This window comes from Ruditapes philippinarum, unplaced genomic scaffold, assembly GCF_026571515.1.
Source record: "Ruditapes philippinarum isolate M1 unplaced genomic scaffold, ASM2657151v2 ctg5895_1_1_1_1, whole genome shotgun sequence".
NCBI lineage: Eukaryota > Metazoa > Mollusca > Bivalvia > Venerida > Veneridae > Ruditapes > Ruditapes philippinarum.
The window spans coordinates 73,547-99,569 of NW_026860884.1; the positions used below are offsets into that span (position 1 = coordinate 73,547).

A 26,023-nucleotide genomic window follows, 5' to 3' on the forward strand; every position below is an offset into this window, starting at 1 on the left:
GCTTGGGTATTCACCTAGGATATGGTGAACATATGACATATGCTAGAGGTCATTTGGTCATGTGTCCTTGAAGCTTGGAACAACTCAACTGGAGAAAGTGCTTGCAGCTTCCAGACTTACATAATGATTGCCTCTTGTCAGCATAGTATCTTTTTTTTGCTAATTTTAAGTTCAAATTGCCAGTGATGTTCCAGTACTGTTTTACAAAGAATTGTTGATTATAATTATTGGTTTACATAATAAATGTATCTTCTTTTTTTCATAATATTTTAGGGTCCACCAAGGCCGGGTTACAGTCCTGGACCAGGTCACCCAACTGCTGGTCCCCCAATGACAGGAGGAATGCCACCTCGCATGGGTATGCCACATGGACCTGGGATGTCTCCGCACCCATATGGAGGTAAATATCTATAAATCGACTCTTTACATAATATTAATTAGCCAACAATTAATGTTATTTTATTACTAATGTAATCAATGCACTAATTGGCAATAATGACTGATCCTTGGCAATATATATTTTGACCTGCTATTCTTACAATGACCAAGGGGAGAGGTGTTCTAGGTGTTAATGTTTCTGCCTCCCAACTAAGGCTCCTTTGTTTACAATTTTTATGCTCCCCTGAGGGTGAGCATATAGTCGTCGCTTTGTCTGTCTGTACCGGCTATTTAAGAGAAGTAGGGAGCCATGTAACTGTAAACAGAACAAAAGAGAACAATAAAGTTCATTCTCTAAGAAAAGAATAAGGGGCCATGGCCCTCTATTAAACAAAAGAAAATAACAAAAGAAATGGCCTCTTAGTCCATTTAAATGGCATGTCCGCCCATCTGCTTTTCTTGTCCGGGACATAACTCTGAAATTATGAGAGGAATCAACATGAAAATTTATAGGTAGATAGATCTCATTGGGTAGAAGTGCAATGCAAAAGAACCATTACTCTGCCTTGCCTAAATTTTGAGTTATTGCCCTTTGTTCATTTTTATACTTTGAACTTTGTCTGGGACATAACTCTAAAACTTATAATAAGAGATATCAGCATGAAATTTTGTAGGTAGATTTGCTCATTAAGTAGATGTGCAGTGCATAAGAACCATAACTGCCTTGCCTAACTTTGGAGTTATGGCCCTTTGTCTATTTTTTCACTTTGAACATTGTCTAGGACATAGGTCTGAAAGTATAATAGATATTAATCAGACTTTTTGTAGGTTGATAGATCTCTTGGGTAGATGTGCAATGCACAAGAACCTTAATTCTGCCTTGACTACTTTTTGAGTTATTGACCTTTAATCATATTTACATTTTGAACTTTGTCATGGATATAACTCTGGTGACAGTCTATAAGAGATATGAAGAAGAAACTTTGTAGGTAGATAGATATCATTGGGTAGATGAGCAGTGCAAAGAACAGTAACTCTTTCTTACTTAAGTTTGGAATTAGTGCACTTTGAACTTTGTCCAGGACATAACTCTGAAACTATAAGAGGTATACTTTTCTGTGTTCAGAACATATTCGGGGAGCATCACCCGGTTCAAATAGACTATTTTGACTAATTACATAGTTATTGCCCTTTGTTAGTTTTTTGTCCAGTGCATTACTTGAAAACATATTGTTGGAATTCATTGCAACTACATACAATGGTCAAGCACAGTGAGATAAAGTGCAATGCACAAGAAACACTATTTGGACTAATTACATAGTTATTGCCCTTTGTTCCTTTTCCTTGTCTGTTGCATAACTGAAAAACTAATGTAATGAATTTAATGCAACTTCATACAATGGTCAGGCACAATGAGAGGAAGTGCAGTGCTTCAGAACTGTAGCTCTATCTGGACTTATTACGGAGTTGTTCAATAAAACTTAATCAGTGGTCAACCACAGTGAAAGGAAATGCAACGTACAGATTTAATTGTCCACAACCATAACTTTTACAAGGTATTCTGTAACTAGTAACTTCCTCTTTCCTGAAGCAGTTTTGCAGGGGTATTAATCACTTATAGTGATTGCTCTAGTTGATATACCTTTAATCAACTTTGTTGTTTTTAATCAAGAAATAAATTTATTGTAATAAGATCCAATATTTCATCATTACCTTAAGGTAACTTCTATATATTGCTACTCCTTCAATTACTAAAACAAGGCTTTTTGTCAAATATGATAGACAATTTGAAATAAGAGGTGGGGGTGTTGGTTATAGAATAGATAAAGGACTTAACAGATGAATTTGAAGGAAACCTAAATTTGACCATAAAAATCCATAAATCCAATGTCAGCTTTTAATACGTGGGTTGATAAATAAATACATGATACATAGCTACTCTACTATATGGACAACAGACAATCTTGAATATAGTTTCTGTCCTCTGTTTTACACAAGATTGTAAAATATTTGGGTATATCGGTTTACATCAATGGAAGAATGTGTGACACTAATGTTGAACTTCATGCTTCTCCTTTGTACAATAAATGTAACACTAACTCCTGGAACGAAGCCAATGTGCTAAATTTAGCTACTACTATTTTACGTTTTGTACTTTTATATTTTTTAAAGCAACTCTTCTATGGTTTATTAGAGAAAAATTTTTATTTTAAATTTTCAATCTTTTCCAGATTTTTCATTGAGATCATAGAGCAGAAATTATGATAAGTGTATATTATGTTGAGGAAAATCAAAGTTTCTTCTTGCCGCCCACACTTTTTAAAAGCTATAAGCTTATTTCTAGGACTTGGCATTAGTTTCTGTATTATTAATATGCAGTAATTAAGTTAAAGCCTTAAAGAAGATATTTGATTCCTTCTTGTGTAATTTTTCTCCTTTTTGGTAATCTTGATGCCGTTTGCCTTATTGACTCCTGACGGCTTCTGTCCCATTTCGTCCCCACTAGTAATGAATGCTCCACTTACCTACATTTTCTATTTACCTTAGGTAAATATTTACTAGTGTCTATTTTCAAGGGTGCTTGTCATTCTGTAAATGCAATTTGAACATTCGTTATAAATTACAGCGCAATACTAGATATAATAGTGCAATCGTTGAAATGCTAGTATGGCCTAGTTTCTGGACATCCTAACAGATTTGAAATGACCTTGTATGATGAAACATGTGTACACAAAAACTATACTAGACAAAGTTTAATTCAAGATAAAATAAAGTTTTAAGTCGGTCGGTTAAAGTTCTTGCCAACTTTTATTTTATAAATATATTTATATATTTAAATAATTATGTTAGTTTTGGTATTGCCTGTCATCTTGTTCTCAAATCATGCAAATCATGCAACCCTAATAATCAAATATTGTGGAGATTTATCATGTATGACTGTTATATACTGTACAGAATCAGGAAACATTCTCATCTTATCAGGATAACATGGCACACAAGTATTTACCCTGAGACCTGTTATAATATCTGTATACAATATACTGGAATGTTAATATGGATTATACATAATCTTATTTCATTTTTTTTTCTGTGATTACCAAGAAAATCGGGTTGTATTTTAATCTAATATTATTAAAGATACCATAAGTTCAATCTATGGTACTTAATAATGTATAATGTAGAAAGTAATGGATAAAGATTATATTGTATAAAATAACCTTATAAAATGACATTTTTTACGCAGTTTACCTAAAAGTACAGTGTTTTTTGTTAAATTGGCCCTGTTACAGACCAACTTGTTTGACAAGATTTTGTCCTCTGGGTCATGTTTTTAGGTCTAGGTGATCAAAGATGCAATATGGGGGTAATGAAAATTAAAAGCAATCCTAGAACATGTCAAGATATGTTTATATAATTTACTAGGGTCACCTTGAAACAAAACAATGTAGTTATAAGTTGTAAGAATGTAATAGGGGAGTTTGTCTGTATAAGGTAACACAACACTAAAATATAAAAGCCTAATAGGGGACAGTGACACAAAATTTGACTTAGTTTGTATAAGGTTGTATGACAGTGTAAATGGGGACACCAGATAAAGGTTCATCTGTATCAGGTTATACAAGACTAAATTATGAAAGGTGTAATTGGGGACCACTTTTGAGAGTTCATCTGTGCTAGGTTATACAACACTTAAATTTAAGAGTGTGACAGATGAAATCAGATAAAGGTTCATCTGTATTAGGTTGTACAACACTAATTTATGAATAGTGTTATAGAGGACAGCATATGAAAGTTCATCAGTATTGGGTTATGCAAAATTAAATATAAAAGGGTAAAATAAAGGGTTAATCTGTATAAGGTAATGCAACCCTTTAAGTTGTAAAGGAGTTTTTAGCTCACCTGAGCAATGCTCAGGGTGAGCTATTGTGATCGCCCTGTGTCCGTCGTCCGTCGTCGTGCGTCGTCAACTTTTCACATAAACAACATCTCCTCTGAAACCAATGACTGCACATCAACCAAACTTTACAGAAATGATCCTTGGGTGGTCCCCTTTCAAAGTTGTTCAAATGGTTCCGGTCTGTTGCATATGTAGGTCACAGGGCCAGAAAAGGATTTCAAAAAACACAAAATTAAAAAATCTTCTTGTCTGAAAGTACATGGGCCAGAGCTTTGATTTTTGGTATATGGTATCATCTATGGGTCCTCTACCAAAGTTGTTCAAATTTTGTCCCTAGTGTCAAAATTGGCCCCGCCCCGGGGGGTCATAGGTTTTTCCTTATATGTCTATAGGTAAATCTAAAAAAATCTTCTTCTCTGATTTGGCAAAGGCTACAGATTAGATATTTGGCATGAAACATTGTGTAGTAGACCTCTATCAAGATTGTTCAAATAATGGCCCTAGGGTCAAAATTGGCCCCGCCCTGGGGGGTCATTGATTTTCATTACATACATATAGTGAAAACTTGAAAAATCTTCTGGTCTGAAACTAAATGGCCTAGAGCTTTGATTTTTAGCTCGACTATTCGCAGAATAATCGAGCTAATGCAGTCACCCATTTGTCGGCGTCGGCGTCCCTGTGGTTAAGTTTTTGTATGTAAGCTGGTATCTCTATAACTACTGAAGGGAATGGATTGAAACTTCACACACTTGTTCTCTGTGATTATCTAAGATGATTGGCACAAGTCCCATAACTCTGATTTGCTTTTTTTCATAATTATGCCCCTTTTTCAACTTAGAAATTCTTGGTTAAGTTTTTGTATGTAAGCTGGTATCTCCTTAACTACTGAAGGGAATGGATTGAAACTTCACACACTTGTTCTCTGTGATTATCTAAGATGATTAGCACAAGTCCCATAACTCTGATTTGCTTTTTTACATAATTGTGCCCCTTTTTCGACTTAGAAATTCTTGGTTAAGTTTTTGCGTGTAAGCTGGTATCTCCATAACTACTGAAGGGAATGGATTGAAACTTCACACACTTGTTCTCTGTGATTATCTAAGATAATTGGCACAAGTCCCATAACTCTGATTTGCTTTTTTACATAATTATGCCCCTTTTTCGACTTAGAAATTCTTGGTTAAGTTTTTGCGTGTAAGCTGGTATCTCCATAACTACTGAAGGGAATTGAATGAAACTTCACACACTTGTTCTCTGTGATTATCTAAGATGATTGGCACAAGTCCCATAACTCTAATTTGCTTTTTAACATAATTATGCCCCTTTTTCGACTTAGAAATTCTTGGTTAAGTTTTTGCGTGTAAGCTGGTATCTCCATTACTACTAGAGGGAATGGATTGAAACTTCACACACTTGGTCTCTGTGATTATCTAAGATGATTGGTACAAGTCCCATTACTCTGATTTGCTTTTTTGCATAATTATGCCCCTTTTTCGACTCATGAATTCTTGGTTAAGTTTTTGCATGTAAGCTTATATCTCCATAACTACTGAAGGGAATGTATTGAAACTTGAAGAGTTTGTACCTTTTCGGACAATTTTATGTATTCATAAAGGTAAGCATTATTATACTCAATGAAACACCCTTGTGACAAATTTTCGAATAGTCGAGCGTTACTGTCCTCCGACAGTTCTTGTTGGTATATGGTATCATCTATGGGTCCTCTACCAAAGTTGTTCAAATTTTGTCCCTAGTGTCAAAATTGGCCCCGCCCCGGGGGGTCATAGGTTTTTCCTTATATGTATATAGTAAAATCTAAAAAAATCTTCTTCTCTGAATTGGCAAAGGCTACAGATTTGAAATTTGGCATGAAACATTGTGTAGTAGACCTCTATCAAGATTGTTCAAATAATGGCCCTAGGGTCAAAATTGGCCCCGCCCCGGGGGGTCATTGATTTTCATTACATACGTATAGTGAAAACTTGAAAAATCTTCTGGTCTGAAAGTAAATGGCCTAGAGCTTTGATATTTGGTCTATGGTATCATCTGAAGGTCCAATACCAAAGTTGTACAAATTTTGTCCCTAGTGTCAAAATTGGCCCCGCCCCGGGGGGTCATAGGTTTTTCTAATATGTATATAGTAAAACATAAAAAAATCTTCTTCTCTGAATTGGCAAAGGCTACAGATTTGATATTTGGCATGAAACATTGTGTGGTAGACCTCTACCAAGATTGTTCAAATAATGGCCCTCGGGTCAAAATTGGCCCCGCCCTCGGAGGTCATTGATTTTCATTATATACATATAGTGAAAACTTGAAAAATCTTCTGGTCTGAAAGTAAATGGCTTAGAGCTTTGATATTTGGTCTATGGTATCATCTATAGGTCCAAAACCAAATTTGTTCAAATTTTGTTCCTAGAATTAAAATCGGCCCCGCCCTGGGGGTCATTGTTTTTCCCTATATGTATATAGTAAAAACTTAAAAAATCTTCTTTTAAAGAACCCAAAGAGCTAGAGCTAAGATATTTAGCATGAAACATCTTCTAATGGGTGTCTACCAAGTTTGTTCAAATAAAAGCCCTGGGGTCAAAATTGGCCCCGCCCCAGGGGGTCATTGATTTTCCCTATATGCATATAGTAAAAACTTAAAAAATTTTCTTTGAAAGAATGCAAAGAGCTAGAGCTAAGATATTTAGCACGAAACATGTTCAAATGGATGTCTACCATGTTCGTTCAAATAAGAGCCCTGGGGTCAAAATTGGCCCCGCCCCGGGGGTCATTCATTAGCTCGACTTTTTTTTTTTAGATATATACATATTATATATATACATACATACATATATATATATATATATATATATATATATATATATATATATATATATATATATATATATATATATATATATACATACATATTTATATATATATATATATATATATACATACATACGTACATATATATTTACATATATATAAGATATATATATACAATATAGATACATACATAGTTTCATATATACACACACACCAAAAAATGCAATACATATATATATATATATATATATATATATATATATATATATATATATATATATATATATATATATATGTATGTATGTATGTATATTGTATATATATAATATATATATATAAATTACATATGTATATACATATACATATACATATATATATATATATATATATATATATATATATATATATATATATATATATATATATATATATATATATAAAATCTTCTTTTAAAACACCCAATAAGCTAGACCTTAGATGTTTAGCATGAAACATCTTCTAATAGGTGTCAACCAAGTTTGTTCAAATAAAAGCCCTGGGGTTTAAACTGGCCCCGCTCCGGGGGCCTATATACAGGTGAGCGACTTTGGGCCATCATGGCCCTCTTGTATAATACAAGCCACCATATTAAATGTGAGTTATAAAACAGTCAAATTTTTTAACTCTTAAATATTAATGAAATATTATAGGGAACACTTAACCATAGTTCATCTGTATATGGTTATACAACAGTAAGAGGACAGTTTTTGTTTCTGACCTTTTTGAACAGGTAAAGGAACACATATTTGATTATATTTGTTACCAAGAGGAATGTACAGTGTTTGTTAACCTATTTTTAACCCAATGTTATTTTGTTCATAGATAAAGTGTCACATAACAGGGGACAGGGTTTATAATTTTGATATAAAAAGTGGTTAATATGCCACTAGGCTGTTGTTGTACTACTGCAAAAGTACATTAATAATGATTTATGATGGGCAAAAGTTTAAAAACTGTACTGTGCATTCTTATCTATATCTTAAGGTAAATAAAATTGAACTTAAAACCCAGACAGGGATCATAACAGTCACCTTTGTCTAGTATTGGTTTAAATAATGTTTATGGCTACCTATTTAGAGAATGGTATTAAATTGAGTTTTATTTGACATGACCAGACTGGAAATATTTTTTCAAGATTTCATGCTAGACATTAACAAAGAAAAAGCTGTTGCTACAGTTGTGCTCATATGCTCAAGGTGAGCTATTAGGATCACTCTTCATCTGTCGTCTGTTGTCCGTCGTACGTCGTACGTTCACACTTTTAAAACAACATCTCCTCTGAAACCATAAGGCAGATCATAATGAAACTTCACAGGGATGTTCCTTGTGTGAAGCCTTAACAAAGTTGTTAAAAGAATTCCATTCCATGCAGAACTCTGGTTGCCAATTGGCAACCAAAAGAAAAAACTTTAAATATCTTCTTCTAAAAAACCTTAAGAGCTAGAGCTTAGATATTTAGCATGAAACATCTTCTAGTGAGTGTCTACCAAGTTTGTTCAAATAAAAGCCCTGGGGTCAAAATTGGCCTCGCCCCAGGGGGTCATTGATTTTCCCTATATGCATATAGTAAAAACTTGAAAAATCTACTTTTAAAGAACCCAAAGAGCTAGAGCTAAGATATTTAGCATGAAACATCTTCTAATGGGTGTCTACCAAGTTTGTTCAAATAAAAGCCCTGGGGTCAAAATTAGCCCTGCCCAAGGGGGTCATTGATTATCCCTATAAGCATATAGTAAAAACTTGAAAAATCTACTTTTAAAGAACCCAAAGAGCTAGAGCTAAGATATTTAGCATGAAACATCTTCTAATGGGTGTCTACCAAGTTTGACCAAATAAAAGCCCTGGGGTCAAAATTGGCCCCGCCCAAGGGGGTCATTGATTTTCCCTATATGCATATAGTAAAAACTTGAAAAATCTACTTTTAAAGAACCCAAAGAGCTAGAGCTAAGATATTTAGCATGAAACATGTTCTAATGGATGTCTACCAAGTTTGTTCAAATAAGAGCCCTGGGGTCAAAATTGGCCCCGCCCGGGGGTCATTGATTTTTCTTATATGTGTATAGCAAAAACTTAAAAAATCTTCTTTGAAAAAAAAAAAATAGCTACAGATTAGATACTAAGCAAGAATCATCTTCTAGTGAGTGTCTACCAAGTTTGTTCAAATAAAAGCCCTGGGGTCAAAATTGGCCCCGCCCGGGGGTCATTCATTTTCCTTATATTTGTGTGTAACAAAAACTTAAAAAATCCTCTTTGAAAAATCTCAAATAGCTAGAGTTTAGATATTAAGCACAAAGCATCTTCTAGTGAGTGTCTACAAAGTTTGTTCATGTATAAGCCCTGGGGTCAAAATTGGCCCCGCACCGGGGGACATTGATTTTCCTTATATGTGTATAGCAAAAACTTAAAAATCTTCTTTGAAAAAACTCGAATAGCTAGAGATTAGATATTAAGCATGAAACATTTTCTAGTAAGTGTCTACAAAGATTGTTCAGATAAAAGCCCTGGGGTCAAAACTGGCCCTGCCCCAGGTGTGTCATTGTTTTTTTAACTATATGTGTAAAGAAAAAACTTGACCAGCTAGACCTTAGATGTTTAGCATTAAACATCTTCTAATGGGTGTCTACCAAGTTTGTTCAAATAAAAGCCCTGGGGTTGAAACTGGCCCCGCTCCGGGGGCCTATATACAGGTGAGCGACTTCAGGGCCATCATGGCCCTCTTGTTTGAAAATAATATGAAATTTTCAGTTTCTGTTCATTATCTCCCCAACAGTGTTACACATACATATGTCAAACGAATGCACAGGTCAAGTTCGAATTTGGTCATGGTTCGATGATTTTCGGCAGAGTTATGTCCCTTTCACTTTGAAAATAATATGAAATTTTCAGTTTCTGTTCATTATCTCCTCTAGGGTATTACACATACATCTCAAATTTGACAAATGGATACATCAAAAAATTGGGCAGGTCAAGTTCAAATTTTGTCATGATTCGATGATTTTTGGCAGAGTTATGCCCCTTTAACTTAAAAATGAAATTTTCAGTTCCGTTCATGATCTCCCCAACAGTAATGTACATATTCAAATCAAATTAAAGATATGGATATGTCACAAGAATGCATTGGTCAATTTCCAATTTGGTCTTGGTTTGATGATATCTGACAGAGTTATCCCTCTTGAACTTTGAAAAAAATCAGAAATTTTAAGTTTCCGTTCATTATCTCCCCAATGGTTGTACACATTCAACTTAAATTTGACATATAGATACATCTTAGGAATAAGCAGTTCAACTTTGAATTTTGTTGTGGTTCAATGATTTTGGACAAAGTTATCTCTCTTGAATGTTGGAAATATTTTGAATTTTCAGTTTCAGCACTTATACTTTTGTTGAAATGTATGTAGCCATTATTTTGGCTACAAATATGCAGTATGCAATTAACAAAAGGTTAACACTGAATAGTTTCAGTGCCTTGAACTTTGCATAAAAATGGTTTATGTTGACATTGTTTGTTTCATTTTACGCCTTTTCCCATTTGTTTGTTTCATTTTACGCCTTTTCCCAACAGTATTTCAGTCATATAGGCGGATGTTAACATTGAATAGTTTTAAGGGCTTTGAACTTAAAATGAAAAAAAAAAAATTGTGCAAACAAATTTGGACCTAGATATTATAACATCTGAAATTTTGGCTGCATGCAGGGGCATCCGTGGCGTGACAACACATTTCTAGTTTTTCTAATGTTTGTTAGTAAGGTTATCATATAAGTACATTGTTTTTGCTCAGTATCTAGAAAAAAAATATGATGGACAGCCTCCAAATCTTCATATGCTGGTTGTCATTATTTAGCAGATGGATTGGCCTTATGTGCACTAAAGGTCATGGTCACAGTGACCTTGAAAATGAAAACTTTGGCTTAATAACTAAGATCCATTTGTATCATATACATCAGCATAAACTTTTGCCAAAACAGTATCTCTGTCACTGTTAATTACTACTTATTATCAAGGTTGTGGAGGGCCTAGTCATGTCATATATGTAAAACTCAAAATGTTCTTTGTGATTGGCACTTTATTGACACAGTTTTACAATTGGCCATGCAGACTCCCAGACTGCAGTCACTGTGTCCTGTGTTATTGATGAATTAAGGAACAAATATTTTACAATGGGTGATAATAAATAGTTCATTTTACAGGCCAGTCATCAAAAACCAAGGATTCTGGTAAGCAGAGTGTATTTAAAAGCGCTTGTTTCTTCAGCAGTGTGAATAAAGTTGCAGTTTTGTGTCTATTTTTAGCATATCTATTTTTAGCATACCTATTTTAGCATATCTATTTTTAGCCAGAATTTATACAGCAGATGCAAATGGCTTGCTTTACAGTGGTGCTAATTTTCAGATGTGGACAAATTCCCGAACAAAGAGGTCAAATTAGGTTTTTAGAAAAGAAAAAATCTGAATTGCACATGGTATTTTAACCTGAGACTTTATATATGGGGAGTTTGTCCATATATGAGCTGAAATTGTGCATTTTATTACCATATTTTGAAGGTCTTGGACTTGTATTTATATATTATTTTGCTTTTTTGCATGGTTGATGATCCAGAAACTTTTATCAAGGAATTATTGCTATTATGAATTATCAAAAAGCAGAAAAGACAGCAAATGAAATTTAAATAATGTGTCTTAAAATATTGGAGCTTTCCGTCAAGGTTATGCAAATGCTTGTTTTTGTGTCGACTCTACGGAGTAGTGGCGACATATAAGGATCACTTCTCCGTCGTCTGTCCGTCCGTCCGTCACAAAACTTGTCCGGACTACTCCTCATAAACTACTGGTGCAATTTCATCCAAACTTTACAGGAATGATCAGTACCAAGTCTAGTTGTGCATATTGTCAGCATTTTCCGGTTCAATGATTTTTGTCAGAGTTATGGCCCTTTAATAATTTTTAATTTTAAAGTTTGTCCGGACTACTTCTCTTATACCACTAATGCAATTTCAATGAAACTTTACAGGATTGATCTGTAGCTCAAGTCCTTGCGCATATTGCAAGGGTTTTCCTGTTGAATAATTTTTGGCTGAGTTATGGGCCCTTTGATAAAAAGGTTTCTTTTTCTGTGTGTTGGCCAGATACACAAAGCTTGTCCGGACTACTCCTCATAAACTACTGGTGCAATTTAATCCAAACTTTACAGGAATGATCAGTACCAAGTCTAGTTGTGCATATTGTCAGCATTTTCCGGTTCAATGATTTTTATGCTCCCCGAAAAAATTTTGGGGGGGAGCATATAGACGCCGCCTTGTCCGTCCGTCCGTCCGTCTTTCCGTCAGTCCGTCCGTCCCCTTTTCTTGTCCGGGACATAACTTTGAAACAACAAGAGGTATCAACATGAAACTTTGTATGTAGATAGATCTCATTGAGTAGGTGTGCAGTGCACAAGAACCGTAACTCTGCCTTGCCTAATTTTTGAATTATCCCCCTTTGTTTATTTTACACTTTGAACTTTGTCCGGGACATAACTCTAAAAGTATAACAGGTATCAACATGAAACTTTGTAGGTAGATAGATCTCATTGAGTAGGTGTGCAGTGCACAAGAACCGTAACTCTGCCTTGCCTAATTTTTGAATTATCCCCCTTTGTTTATTTTACACTTTGAACTTTGTCCGGGACATAACTCTAAAAGTATAAGAGGTATCAACATGAAACTTTGTAGGTAGATAGATCTCATTGAGTAGGTGTGCAGTGCACAAGAACCGTAACTCTACCTTGCCTAATTTTTGAATTACCCCCCTTTGTTTATTTTACACTTTGAACTTTGTCTGGGACATAACTCTAAAAGTATAAGAGGTATCAACATGAAACTTTGTAGGTTGATAGATCTCATTGAGTAGGTGTGCAGTGCACAAGAACCGTAACTCTGCCTTGCCTAATTTTTGAATTATCCCCCTTTGTTTATTTTTACACTTTGAACTTTGTCCGGGACATAACTCTAAAAGTATAAGAGGTATCAACATGAAACTTTGTAGGTAGATAGATCTCATTGAGTAGCTGTGCAGTGCACAAGAACCGTAACTCTGCCTTGTCTAATTTTTGAATTATCCCCCTTTGTTTATTTTACACTTTGAACTTTGTCCGGGACATAACTCTAAAAGTATAAGAGGTATCAACATGAAACTTTGTAGGTAGATAGATCTCATTGAGTAGGTGTGCAGTGAATAAGAACCTTAACTCTGCCTTGCCTAATTTTTGAATTATCCCCCTTTGTTTTTTTTTACACTTTGAACTTTGTCCGGGACATTACTCTTAATGTATAAGAGATATCAACATGAAACTTTGTAGGTAGATAGATCTCATTGAGTAAGTTTGCAGTGCACAAGAACTGTAACACTGTCTTGCCTACTTTTGGAGTTATTGCCCTTTGTTCATTTTGACACTTTGAACTTTGTCTGGGACATTACTCTAAAATCATAAGAGATATCAGCATGAAACTTTGTAGATAGATAGGTCTCATTGGGTGGAAGTGCAGTGCTTTAGAATCATTACTCTGCCTTGCCTTATTTTGAAGAAATTGCCCTTTGTTTATTTTTACTTTTTGACTTTTGTCCTGGACATTACTTTAAAACATGAAACTTTGTAGGTAGCTAGATATAATTGGATAGAACTGCAATGCTTAAAGAACCTAAACAAAGCCTGGTCTAATTTTGGAGTTATTGCCCTTGGTTCATTTTTACACTTTGACCTTTACCCGGGACATAACTCTGATATCATCAGGAAACTTTATAGATAGATAGATCTCATTGAATAGAAGTGCAGTGCAAAAACACATAACTCCGCTTTGCCTAATTTTGGAGTTTTTGCCTTTTGTTCATTTTTTTTATACTTTCCTGTGTCCAGAACCTTCTCGGGGAGCATCACCCGGTTCAACCGGTTCTTGTTGTTTGAGTTATGGCCCTTTAATAATTTTTATTGTTAAAGTTTGTCCGGACTACTTCTCTTATACCACTAATGCAATTTCAATGAAACTTTACAGGATTGATCTGTAGCTCAAGTCCTTGCGCATATTACAAGGGTTTTCCGGTTGAATGATTTTTGGCTGAGTTATGGCCCTTTGATAAAAAGGTGTTTTTTTCTGTGTGTTGCCAGATATGCAAAAGCTTGTCCGGACTACTCCTCATAAACTACTGGTGCAATTTTATTTTATCCAAACTTTACAGGAATGATCAGTACCAAGTCTAGTTGTGCACTGTTCGTCTGTCTGTCCGTCTGTCACAAAATTTGTCCCAACATGAAATTGGCCATCATGAGGCGACACATGTGATTACTGATCGCTCTTGTGTTTTTAATTGGGGGGGGGGGGGAGGGTGCGCAAAAGGACATCAGAAGTTTTGATGAAAAGTCAAGTCAGCATTATGACCTTTGACCTTCGCAGTGTGCAGTGTTTCCTAACCAGCATATAAAAATATATCAATTATCACCAAAGATTGACTTTTTACATACTAGGCTTGATGCATTCTTGTTTGGTTTTTGAAGTTGGGAGTTTTTAGATGATATCACTTAAAGGGACTCCACTGAGTTTTTTTTTAACATGACAGGACTGGAAAGACTTGGGTACCTAAATGGAAGTCCCAGGACCAATAACTTGTACCCATGCAAATTACAGATCATTTGCTCACGCCGTTGTTGTTGTTTTTTTTTGTTTTTTTTTTTCAGAATAATTATTTAGATTGAAATGATTGCATTTAGACACTTTTGAACTCTAATCAGCATAAGAATCATAAAAAATTATTTTGTAAATTTAAATCTGAGTATATTTGTATGTCTTATGAATATGTTTTCCTTTATGTGCCCCAGTTGATCTATGCAAGAATTTCAAATTTTATGTTTTTAGGCTTTTTGTTTGTCAGTGGAGCTCCTTTAATACAATATGAAACGATTACTTCAGACTTTAACTAGAGATATTGTATGTTTGTCATATAAAAGGGCACTGTAGTATAAAAAGGGGACAGAATCGTGTAACATCCTTGCTAGAGCATTTAACTGTCATCTGTATATAAAGAAGGGATGGTATAGACAAGGTGTCTGCTTCTCAACCCATGGATTGTGGGTTTGAGTCTTACAATGTTGCCTCAATATTATAACATCAAATGGACTTGTGGAAATGATTAACCTTACCATGCTGGCAGCAACTGAATCTACCCAACCAGTGCACATCTGTGCCATCTGAACATAGTCTGCACTGTTGGGTATTCATTCTATGATACTTATTTAAAAGTTTTGCCCAAAAATGATGAGTTGTTTTGACCAGATTAAAATATAGACAAGTCTATTTATGACATTAGGGGAAATGCCTATTAAGCATAATGTGCTTTCTGATGCAGGAAAGATGCACAATATTTATATATATATATTATACAGTCAATTATGTACAAGTTTAGTAAAGCTGTTTGTGCAAATATACAGCATCATCCAAGCACCAATATACTGAATGTAGTGTAGGAATTTAAGCTTATTTTATGTTTGCATTTTATAGAAAGAGTGATTATAATGTGTTATGTATTACTTTTATTAAAGCAATGATATTAAATTTGTTTTTAGCTGAACATTTTCTTTTTATTATTATTTTATTCATTTTTTTGCTTTTAAACTGAATTTCTTTGACCTGCACCTTAAATTGTAGAATAAGAAATGTATGGAGAGTTAAATGTCTTTATTGCTGTGATGTGATGAAAAATAAATTGCCTGTAATGATTATGCCCCCACTTCGAAGAAGAGGGGGTATATTGCTTTGCACTTGTCGGTCCGTCGGTCCGTCCGGTCCGTCGGTCCGTAGACCAAATGGTTTCCGAGTGATAACTAAAGAACCCTTAGGCCTAGGAACATCAAACTTGGTATGGTGATTGGTCATGACCAGTAGATGACCCCTATTGATTTTGAGGTCAAAGGTCAAGGTCACATTGACCTTGTATTTTAAAACGGTTTCCGATCAATAACTTATGAACGCTTAGGCCTAGGATCTTCAAACTTGATATGGTGATTGGTCATGACCAGGAGATGAACCCTATTGATTTTGAGGTCAAGGGGTCAAAGGTCAAGGTCACATTGACCTTGTATGTTAAAACGGTTTCCGATCAATTACTTATGAACGCTTAGGCCTAGGATCTTCAAACTTGATATGGTGATTGGTCATGACCAGCAGATGACCCCTATTGATTTTGGGGTCAAGGGGTCAAAGGTCAAGGTCACATTGACCTTGTAGGTAAAAACAGTTTCTGATCAATAACTAAAGAACCCTCAGGCCTAGGAACTTCAAACTTGATATGGTGATTGGTCATGACCAGCAGATGACCCCTATTGATTTTGGGGTCAAGGGGTCAAAGGTCAAGGTCACATTGACCTTGTAGGTAAAAACGGTTTCCGATCAATAATTAAAGAATGCTTAGGCCTAGGAACTTCAAACTTGGTAAGATGATTGGCCATGACCAGCAGATGACCCCAATTGATATTTGGGTCAAAGGGTCAAAGGTCAAGGTCACATTGACCTTGTAGGTAAAAACGGTTTCCGATCAATAATTAAAGAATGCTTAGGCCTAGGAACTTCAAACTTGGTAAGATGATTGGTCATGACCAGCAGATGACCCCTATTGATATTGGGGTCAAGGGGTCAAGGTCACATTGACCTTGTAGGTAAAAACAGTTTCTGATCAATAACTAAAGAACGCTTAGGCGTAGGAATTTCAAACTTGGTATGATGATTGGTCATGACCAGCATATGACCCCTATTGATTTTGGGGTCAAAGGTCAAGGTCACATTTACCTTGTAGGTAAAAATGGTTTCTGATCAATAACTAAAGAACCCTTAGGCCTAGGAACTTCAAACTTGGTATGATGATTGGTCATGACCAGTAGATGACCTCTTTTGATTTTGGGGTCAAGGGGTCAATGTCATAGTGACCTTGTACTTAATGACTGTTTCTGACCAATAACTCATCAACTCAAGTTGCCTTGGTTGATATTTTTATGTGCTTTTGGTATACACATTTGAAGATCTTATGTAATATAACAACTTGGCTGTCATTAATGAGGCTTATGTGATTCATAAAATTTATGTATATATTATTTGGTAAGATTTTTAATAACTTTAATTGCTGCACACAACCTATGGGGTCACAATAATTATTACCTTGTGACTAGTCATGACCAGTAGATACTAGATAACCCTTATTAATTGCTTGTTCACTGGGTCAGAAGTCATGCATAATAACCTGATCACATGACAAATTGGCTGCCGATAGGGGGCATACATGTTTTACAAACATATCTTGTTATAATTAGTGATGACATCATTGATTTTATTTAAGGTTGAATGAAAGTAAATCCTGCTAGGTGACATACATTATTTTTGTCTGACATTAGAAATAAACATTTATTCTTCAATGGGTGTATTATATTACGCTATTTTTAATAGTCTGAATCTAAAATTAAACATACAGTTAAAATCAGGATGCCATGTTTGTTTCTATTTGTAGGTATGCCTCGGCCTGGTATGGGACCAGGGATGCCCCCGCCCCAGATGGGTATGGGAACACCGATGGATAGGAAAAGACAGAGTGATTCCAGAGCTGCCCAACATATGAAAGCGTTAGTTAACTAATATCATAATACAGTAATATAATTGGACCTGATCTGTATCTTGAACTTTTAACTTTTCAATGTTGCTGTTATAATTTTATTATTTATAAAAAGATTAAAATTTTAATAGACTGCACAGAAAAGCAGGCAGAAAAAAGTATATTGAAATCGATTTTCTACAAATGCTGCAAAAATATGTATGTTTTCCCATACTGTTAGAAAGCATTTTCCTCAAAGGATTCAGACTGTGTGTCGTGTGTGATATATTTCTGATTTTATATATTACTGTACTTTCAAAATTGATTCGGTAAAAAAAATGAACAGACAGTTTGAAAATCAGTGAGACTTCAAGGAAGTTTGTAACCGCAAATGTTTTGTTTGTAGTTGTTTACGCATATGGAGAAAATTCATTCACTGTTTAAATAAATAAAACATTTACATAAAACCTTCGTGCATCAGGGCTATTTTAAGATATTTCTGCTGCGCACTTTATTTAAGGTACACGTTGGTTTGACACCTTGTTTTATAATAGTGTAAATTGCTTTTCTTGAAGTTTGTAGACTTAATTTTCTTAAACCATGTGTGCAACATGACAAAGTAGTTTTGGGGATGTGTTTATAATGTTTTCTCCAGTGATTGCAATGTTAATGCAACCCATTTATTTACTGTTCTGTTATAAAAGCTACTGATTTTATCTTTCTTTTGATTATTGGTATGTGAAATGTTATGAGTAATCATTCTATGTTTTAATGTAATGTTATTATTTTATATAATATTTTATTCCAGGAAAAAGAAGAAAAAAATGGCAGACAAAATATTGCCCCAAAGGGTATTTTCTTTTTTTACCAAAACATAATCTAAATGTTAGATAAATTTGTATAGGACAAAAATATTATGGGTAAATATATAAATATGTAAGCAACAAAAGGATGGGGGGTTAATAAATGAGGACCAGAAGAATTGTGTGTGTGTGTGTGTGTGGGGGGGGTAAATATCGGTACCAAAGGCATTAGGATTAAATTAAGGACCAAAACTGCATACATGCCATAATTTTTAGACTCATTTCCGGGACACTTTTCATTTAGAGGAGGGGCATTGATCAGCAAACGTATTTTTAGCTTGACTATTTGCAGAATAATCGAGCTAATGCAGTCACCCATTTGTCGGCGTCGGCGTCCCTGTGGTTAAGTTTTTGTATGTAAGCTGGTATCTCCATAACTACTGAAGGGAATGAATTGAAACTTCACACACTTGTTCTCTGTGATTATCTAAGATGATTGGCACGAGTCCCATAACTCTGATTTGCTTTTGTGCATAATTATGCCCCTTTTTCGACTTAGAAATTCTTGGTTAAGTTTTTGCATGTAAGCTGGTATCTCCATAACTACTGAAGGGAATGGATTGAAACTTCACACACTTGGTCTCTGTGATTATCTAAGATGATTGGCACAAGTCCCATAACTCTGATTTGCTTTTTTGCATAATTATGCCAATTTTTTGACTTAGAAATTCTTGGTTAAGTTTTTGCGTGTAAGCTGGTATCTCCATAACTACTGAAGGGAATGGATTGAAACTTCACTCTCTTGTTGTCTGTGATTATCTAAGATGATTGGCACAAGTTCCATAACTCTGATTTACTTTTCGCATAATTATGGCCCTTTTTCAATTCATAAATTCTTGGTTAAGTTTTAAATGAAGGGTTTGTACCTTTTCGGACAATTTTATGTATTCATATAGGTAAGCATTATTATACTCAATGAAACACCCTTGTGACAAATTTTCGAATAGTTGAGCGTTACTGTAGAATAAAGCTATGTTAAGTAATGACAATTAGCCATGTCGTTTACCTGAAACATTCGCTGAATCTTGTAGATTTCATCACCTCATATTTAGTGTTAATTTTCATGATGTTTGACCACTAGTAAGTAATAACTGTCTCCAGGCAGATTAAATTTATACTGGCCAGTTGTTAATTACGGGACCGGTTAATTACAGTGTATGACACTTTCGCTCAGGAAGCCATATGGGGTAAACAATTTATCTTTTAATTGATCAAAATAATCTACTTTGATAATAATAATTGTTTGTTTGAAGGGGCACATAGATATACCAATCAAAGGATTAGTGTCACCATTGCAATGCTGTTAGGGGATAATCGTTCGTTATTAGCGTTCTAGACTAGTTTATAAAAACTTGACAATAAAATTATATAAAAATGTAAAATTTCTTGCTTCAAAGTAGATTATTTTAGATTATTATGTTTACCGGGACATAAGTCATCTCCGGGACACCGCGGGACAGACACCTTATTTCCGGGACTGTCCCAGACATCCGGGACGTTATGGCATGTATGCCAAAAGGATGATGTAACTTTGAATATAGTAACAGCAATTTGCTTTTGAAAAATTATTATAAAGAATAATAATTAAAGAAGTAAATTTTATGACACAAATTGATTTTTTAACATTAATGAACAAATCAAATTTCCCTTCCTTTAAAATGTTAGCTATGAATGGTTCCAGGTTGTTATACATGATAGGAACCAGCCTGTATTTGTTTGTATTCACAGGTGAGGGATCTGGTACCCGAATCTCAAGCATACATGGATTTGCTGGCCTTTGAACGTAAACTTGATGCCACCATCACAAGAAAACGACTTGATATTCAGGAGGCCCTGAAAAGACCAATGAAGGTGCTTGTTTTGGGTTGAAATATTTGCTAACTATGATTTACCAGTGTTTAACTCCCATTTACTGGCACAGCAGCAGAACAGCATATTTGTCTAAGTGCCGAGATTTTCTATATAAATGAATTGGGAGGAGCAAGTTTTCAACAGTCTCAAAGCAACACGCCCCCATATTCATCCTAAATTTTATTAAACTTAAAAAAGTGACCAAAAGACTACCTTTACTTGTACAAGTAAAGTTACATGAGCTAGTTTTATGCACTTATGGTCCAACAGTGAATATGTGAAAATATTCAAAATAGCTTTCAGTAAATGATAGCAACAGTAAGGTGATAAAAAACAGTTAATAATGGCTGGTTTGAGGAAAGGCAAGTACTCTCTAGTTTTGTCAATAGCATATATTTTACATGCATGAAGCAATTTCTATGTTTAATACAAAAGCTTATTACAATAGGATGAAGTGTCATGTGCTGAACCAGCTCACTAGGTCAAGGTTACATTTAGAGATCAAAGGGAAACACTTATACGAAGCATAACTTCTGGAAATAATTGTAAGCCAGTGTGTTTTTCCTGTGGTCATTGTGATGGTCACATGCAGAGGTCAAATGCCAGGGGGGGGAAAGAGAAAATGTGTATGGACTAAAGTCAACATGAATTGAGCAATTCTTTTGTAAATGTTCCCATTAAGAGACATTGCATTTGTGACAAGCCTATTTTATGACAAGCATATTTTATAACAAGCATATTTTGTGAAAGCCTTCTTTGTGATAAGCATATTTTGTGACAAGCCTATTTTTGATAAGCATATTTTGTTACAAGCATATTTTGTGACAAGCCTATTTTGTGATAAGCATATTTTGTTACAAGCATGTTTTGTGACAAGCCTATTTTGAGATAAGCATATATTGTGATAAGCATATTTTGTTAAAGCATATTTTGTGACAAACCTATTTTTGATAAGCATATTTTGTTACAAGCATGTTTTGTGACAAGCCTATTTTGAGATCAGCATATATTGTGATAAGCATATTTCATGACAAGCATATTTTGTTACAAGCATATTTTGTAACAAGCCTATTTTGTGATAAGCATCCTTTGTGATAAGCATATTTCATGACAAGCATATTTTGTTACAAGCATATTTTGTGACAAGCCTATTTTGTGATAAGCATAATTTGTTACAATTTGTTGTCAACAGATCTAAATTTAATGCAAAGCAAGACAATTACTTAAATTCAACAAGGTTGAGAGATTTCTATATAATAAAACCCAAAACAAGACTTGAGTATCCAGGAGAATATAGACTGATTAAGCACTGTGTTTGTGACACAGGCAATGTATTTTTGTTTCAAGTAAAATTCAAAAACTTTAGAGACATGCGTGTTGTGAAGTCATAACATGTAGTTCATAGAAACCATGTAAATATGATCATCTGTAAGATTTTGTGTGGTAATACTTGAATGATTTGTCATTCCAGCAAAAGAGAAAGTTACGTATCTTCATATCAAACACATTCTATCCGGCTAAACCTGCCGAGGGTGAGGAAGGCGAGGAATCTGTCCCCTCGTGGGAGCTTAGAGTCGAGGGCAGACTTCTTGAAGATGTTAGTGGTATTCTTTTATGATTTAAAAAACTGTGTTTTGGTGTAATCAGAAAAAAAAAATGTTCCATTCTTTGAATGCAATGCAGTTTATTATGTTTAAATGCCTAAGTGAAATGAATAAATAGTCATCTAGACAACACTATTCCAAAAAAATGTAGAGCCCTGTTTAACAATGAGTTTTTAACTGATCGGGGGGGGGGGATGAAAAAGGAAAGAAAAAAAATCAAATAAATAATTCAATTTTGTTTTCAGGCTGCCAGTGCCAAGCTTAGTGATGCAAATAAAACAAAGAGAAAATTTTCATCGTTCTTTAAGAGCCTTGTTATTGAATTAGACAAGGAGCTGTATGGACCTGACAACCATCTTGTTGAGGTAATATCACTGTATTATCATAGTTTACATATCTGACCTTTTAACCCTTAACTCTTACTCATTGTGGACTTTTTAACTTGCTTAGGGCATTGAATTTTACCTTGCTTAGGGCATTGAATTTTACCTTGCTAAGGGCATTGAATCTTTATGTGTTGAGTAGCATTTCAGCTGGCTTACAGAAGGTTTCTTGATTGTATACCTGGAAAAATACATAGTAAGACACACTTGCTCCTCTGTCCATAACATTGCATACGAAAGATTGGCTTCAGTAGCCAGAGTTTTTGGTTTTTTACCTGAAAAAATTGTACATAAAGACTTCCTTGCTGCTTTAGCATATATGCTGAAGACTAGTTGCAGAAGCCAGAGATTTTGGTTGTGAATTAATGTACAAAAGACATCCTTGCTGCTTTAGCATATATACTGAAGACTAGTTGCAGAAGCCAGAGTTTTTGGTTGTGAATTAATGTTCAAAAGACATCCTTGCTGCTTCAGCATGTATGCTGAAGATTGGTTGCAATAGCCAGAGTTCTAGGTTGTTTTTTTTTTTCTAAAAAGAAATATGTACAGAATGACACCCTTTGATCTCATGAACATAAAATACAGAATAGTTATTATACCCAGATTTACTGTTTTTCCATCATCCATCATAACTTTATTAAATCTATATGACCTTTTCTGTGTCACTGTGCTTGAAAGTCAAACAACTAGGTTTTATAATTATTTATAGATCATAGGTAAAATCAAGGGCAGTAATGTGAAAATATATAAAATGTTTAGTGCTAATAGGTTAAAAAAACTTGTTATTAGAGGCTGTTTAACATTTTGTCTATAAAACAAATGTTCTTGTTATTGGTGAATTTTCATTTTGGTTGATATGCTGTCCATCATTATTTTTTTATTGGTTGAAGTAAATTCCCTAAGAGCACTCTTTGTGTTTTGAGAATATTATAACAAAGAAAAATTTGTCCTATTTAATGGTAAATGACACGCAAATCTGTGTCAAAGTTTTAGCAAGTACAAAAAGGAGAATGTTCTAGAGCTTATCATTACAAAAAAATGTTAGTTTTCCATCAGGTATTTGTAATCAAAACAGTTAAAGTAATTGTTGATAAGTGCAGGTTAACTTGGGGAAAAAAGATTTTGCTAACAAGGTGAAATCCTACTCTGAAAATGCAAAACAGAATACTAGTTTATAAAAGCACTCTTTAATATGTACTCATCATTCCTTTTTTTTTTAAACTGTTTTAATAACTGTCTGCCACTTAAAGGGATATTCAGGCAAAATAATGATAAAAATGTTAAAATGACCTTATGTACTCAAATCAGGCTAAAATGGCATTTCTTAAAGTCCTAGTATGAATTTCTGAATAAATTCTACATATTTTGAGTTTGAAGAGTAAATATATCTATCTATATATGTTAAACGAAATTTAAACGCAAACAAAAAGACAAAGTAGTTTTAAAAAATGTCATGTGACTTTAACAAACCCTGGAAGCTACAATAACAGATATCATGGATATTGTATGATTTAAACAAGTCTAAGTCATTCATTTGATTTGTTCTTAAACGTTCTTTTAGTTCACTGTGACAACTATTGTGAAATTTAAAACGCTCTAACCTGACCCACGTGGGTCAAGTTAGGAAATGACTACTTTTTTCTTTATTAGGAGAAAAGTTGTGTTCCTTTGACAGCCTTGTGTATCTTTTTTGAGAACATTAATAGAATAATGAATGAAAAATTAAAAACTAAGAAATGAAAATTTTGCCTGTGGTTCCCTTTAATGCAGATATGAAATTTGAGGGCTGCTCGAGTCACAAACATGTTATCCTCTATGACACCTGTATAAAATGAATGAGAAAATAGACATTTATTCACCAGTTCTTTGTAAAGCTGGCACTGGAGTGTGCTAGATAGCTGCTCTGTTATTTAACCAGTTCACAAATTGTCATATCAATACAGTGGTGATATAGATAGAATGATTCTGTCTAACATGCTGAGATAATTAGTGAAGATTTTTTTTTTTAATCTGACTGTCCACACAAGGTAGGGCCTTTCCTATTTTGAGTTCATATACAAGTCACGGACCATAACTTGAAGACTAATGGTTGGAATTCAATTTAACTTCATACAATGGTCAAGCACATTAAGAGGAAGTGCAGTGCACAAAAACAATAACACCATTTGACAAATAACAGAGTTATTGCCCTTTGATACTTTTCCTTGTCAGGTGCATAACTTAAAAACTAATGTTTAGAATTCAATGAAACTTCATTTAATGGTCAAGTGCAATGAGAGGAAATGCAATGCTCAAGAACCATAACTCTATCTAAAGTAATTACAGAGTTATTGCCCTTTGTTACTTTTACTTTTTCGGAGCATAACTTGAAAACTACTGGTTTGGATTTCAAAACAACTTCATACAATGGTCAAGCACAATAAGAGAAAGTGCAGTGCATAAGAACCATAACCCCTTCTAAAGTAATTACAGAGTTATTGCCCTTTGTTGCTTTTCAATTGCTTTTTTTGTCTGGAGCATAACTTGAAAACTACGGGTTGGAAGTCAAAACAACTTCATACAATGGTCAGGCACAATAAGAGGAAGTGCAGTGCACAAGAACCAAAACTCCATCTTGACTAATTACAAAATTATTGTCCTTTGTGACTTTTACTTGTCAGGAGCATAATTTGAAAACTACCAGTTGGAATTCAATACAACTACTTTCACTTGTCAGGAGCATAATTTGAAAACTACTAGTTGGAATTCAATACAACTTCATACAATCACCAAGCACATTAAGAGGAAGTGCAGTGCACAAAACAATAACACCATTTGACAAATAACAGAGTTATTGCCCTTTGATACTTTTCCTTGTCAGGTGCATAACTTAAAAACTAATGTTTAGAATTCAATGAAACTTCATTCAATGGTCAGGTGCAATGAGAGGAAATGCAGTGCTCAAGAAGCGTAACTCTTTTTGGACTTTTTACAAAGAATTCAATGAAACTTCATCAATGGTCAACCACATTGAAGGAAATGCAACGTACAAGAACCACAACTATCTTTAATTGCCCACAACCATAACTCTATTTCTGTTTTTTTTGCAAGGTATTCTGTTACTAGTACCTTCCTCATTTCCAAAGCAGTCTTGCGGGATATTAAATCACATTTAGTGATAGTTCTAGTTTTTTCAACATTAATGTCAATGGTACAAATTTTTATAACATCACTGCCTCATGATATTTGGTTAACAAATGCAACCCGGCCATTTCTGTCTTTGACCCATTTTTCACAAAATAATTATTCTGGAAAAATGGAGTGAATTACTGGAAATTTTGCACACTAGGTATATCAATTGGAACATTAATCTCGACAAAATTATTTCCAGTTTGTCATGTCAAAAAACCTCAGCGGAGACCCTGTTAAAGCTATATATATGATGGTTGAACGATATTTCAGACACAAGTTACGTTAACTTTGATCACACATGGGGACGATATCTTTTGCAAATATAGCATTTTAATGTGTCGTTATACTGGTGCATTTGTGAACGAATTCTTTTACTTCCTTAAACTTGTATTGAATCTGGTTCAAGGAGAATAAAAT

At 34.4% G+C, this 26,023-nt stretch overlaps 1 protein-coding gene across 4 annotated transcripts in view; it reads left to right on the forward strand.

The window, feature by feature from the left end:
- The window catches only part of LOC132713735 (SWI/SNF-related matrix-associated actin-dependent regulator of chromatin subfamily D member 1-like), a gene marked incomplete at its 3' end in the record, with an annotated part of 62,444 nt that overhangs the window by 33,129 nt on the left and 3,292 nt on the right, over positions 1 to 26,023 (forward strand). For 2 of the 4 annotated variants that reach the window (XM_060696412.1, XM_060696415.1), the window contains 7 exon segments: positions 274 to 400; positions 11,321 to 11,347; positions 17,654 to 17,765; positions 18,543 to 18,585; positions 20,326 to 20,448; positions 21,920 to 22,045; positions 22,298 to 22,417. In XM_060696412.1, the coding sequence (XP_060552395.1) occupies positions 274 to 400; positions 11,321 to 11,347; positions 17,654 to 17,765; positions 18,543 to 18,585; positions 20,326 to 20,448; positions 21,920 to 22,045; positions 22,298 to 22,417 (678 nt within the window). 4 annotated transcript variants of the gene reach the window in all.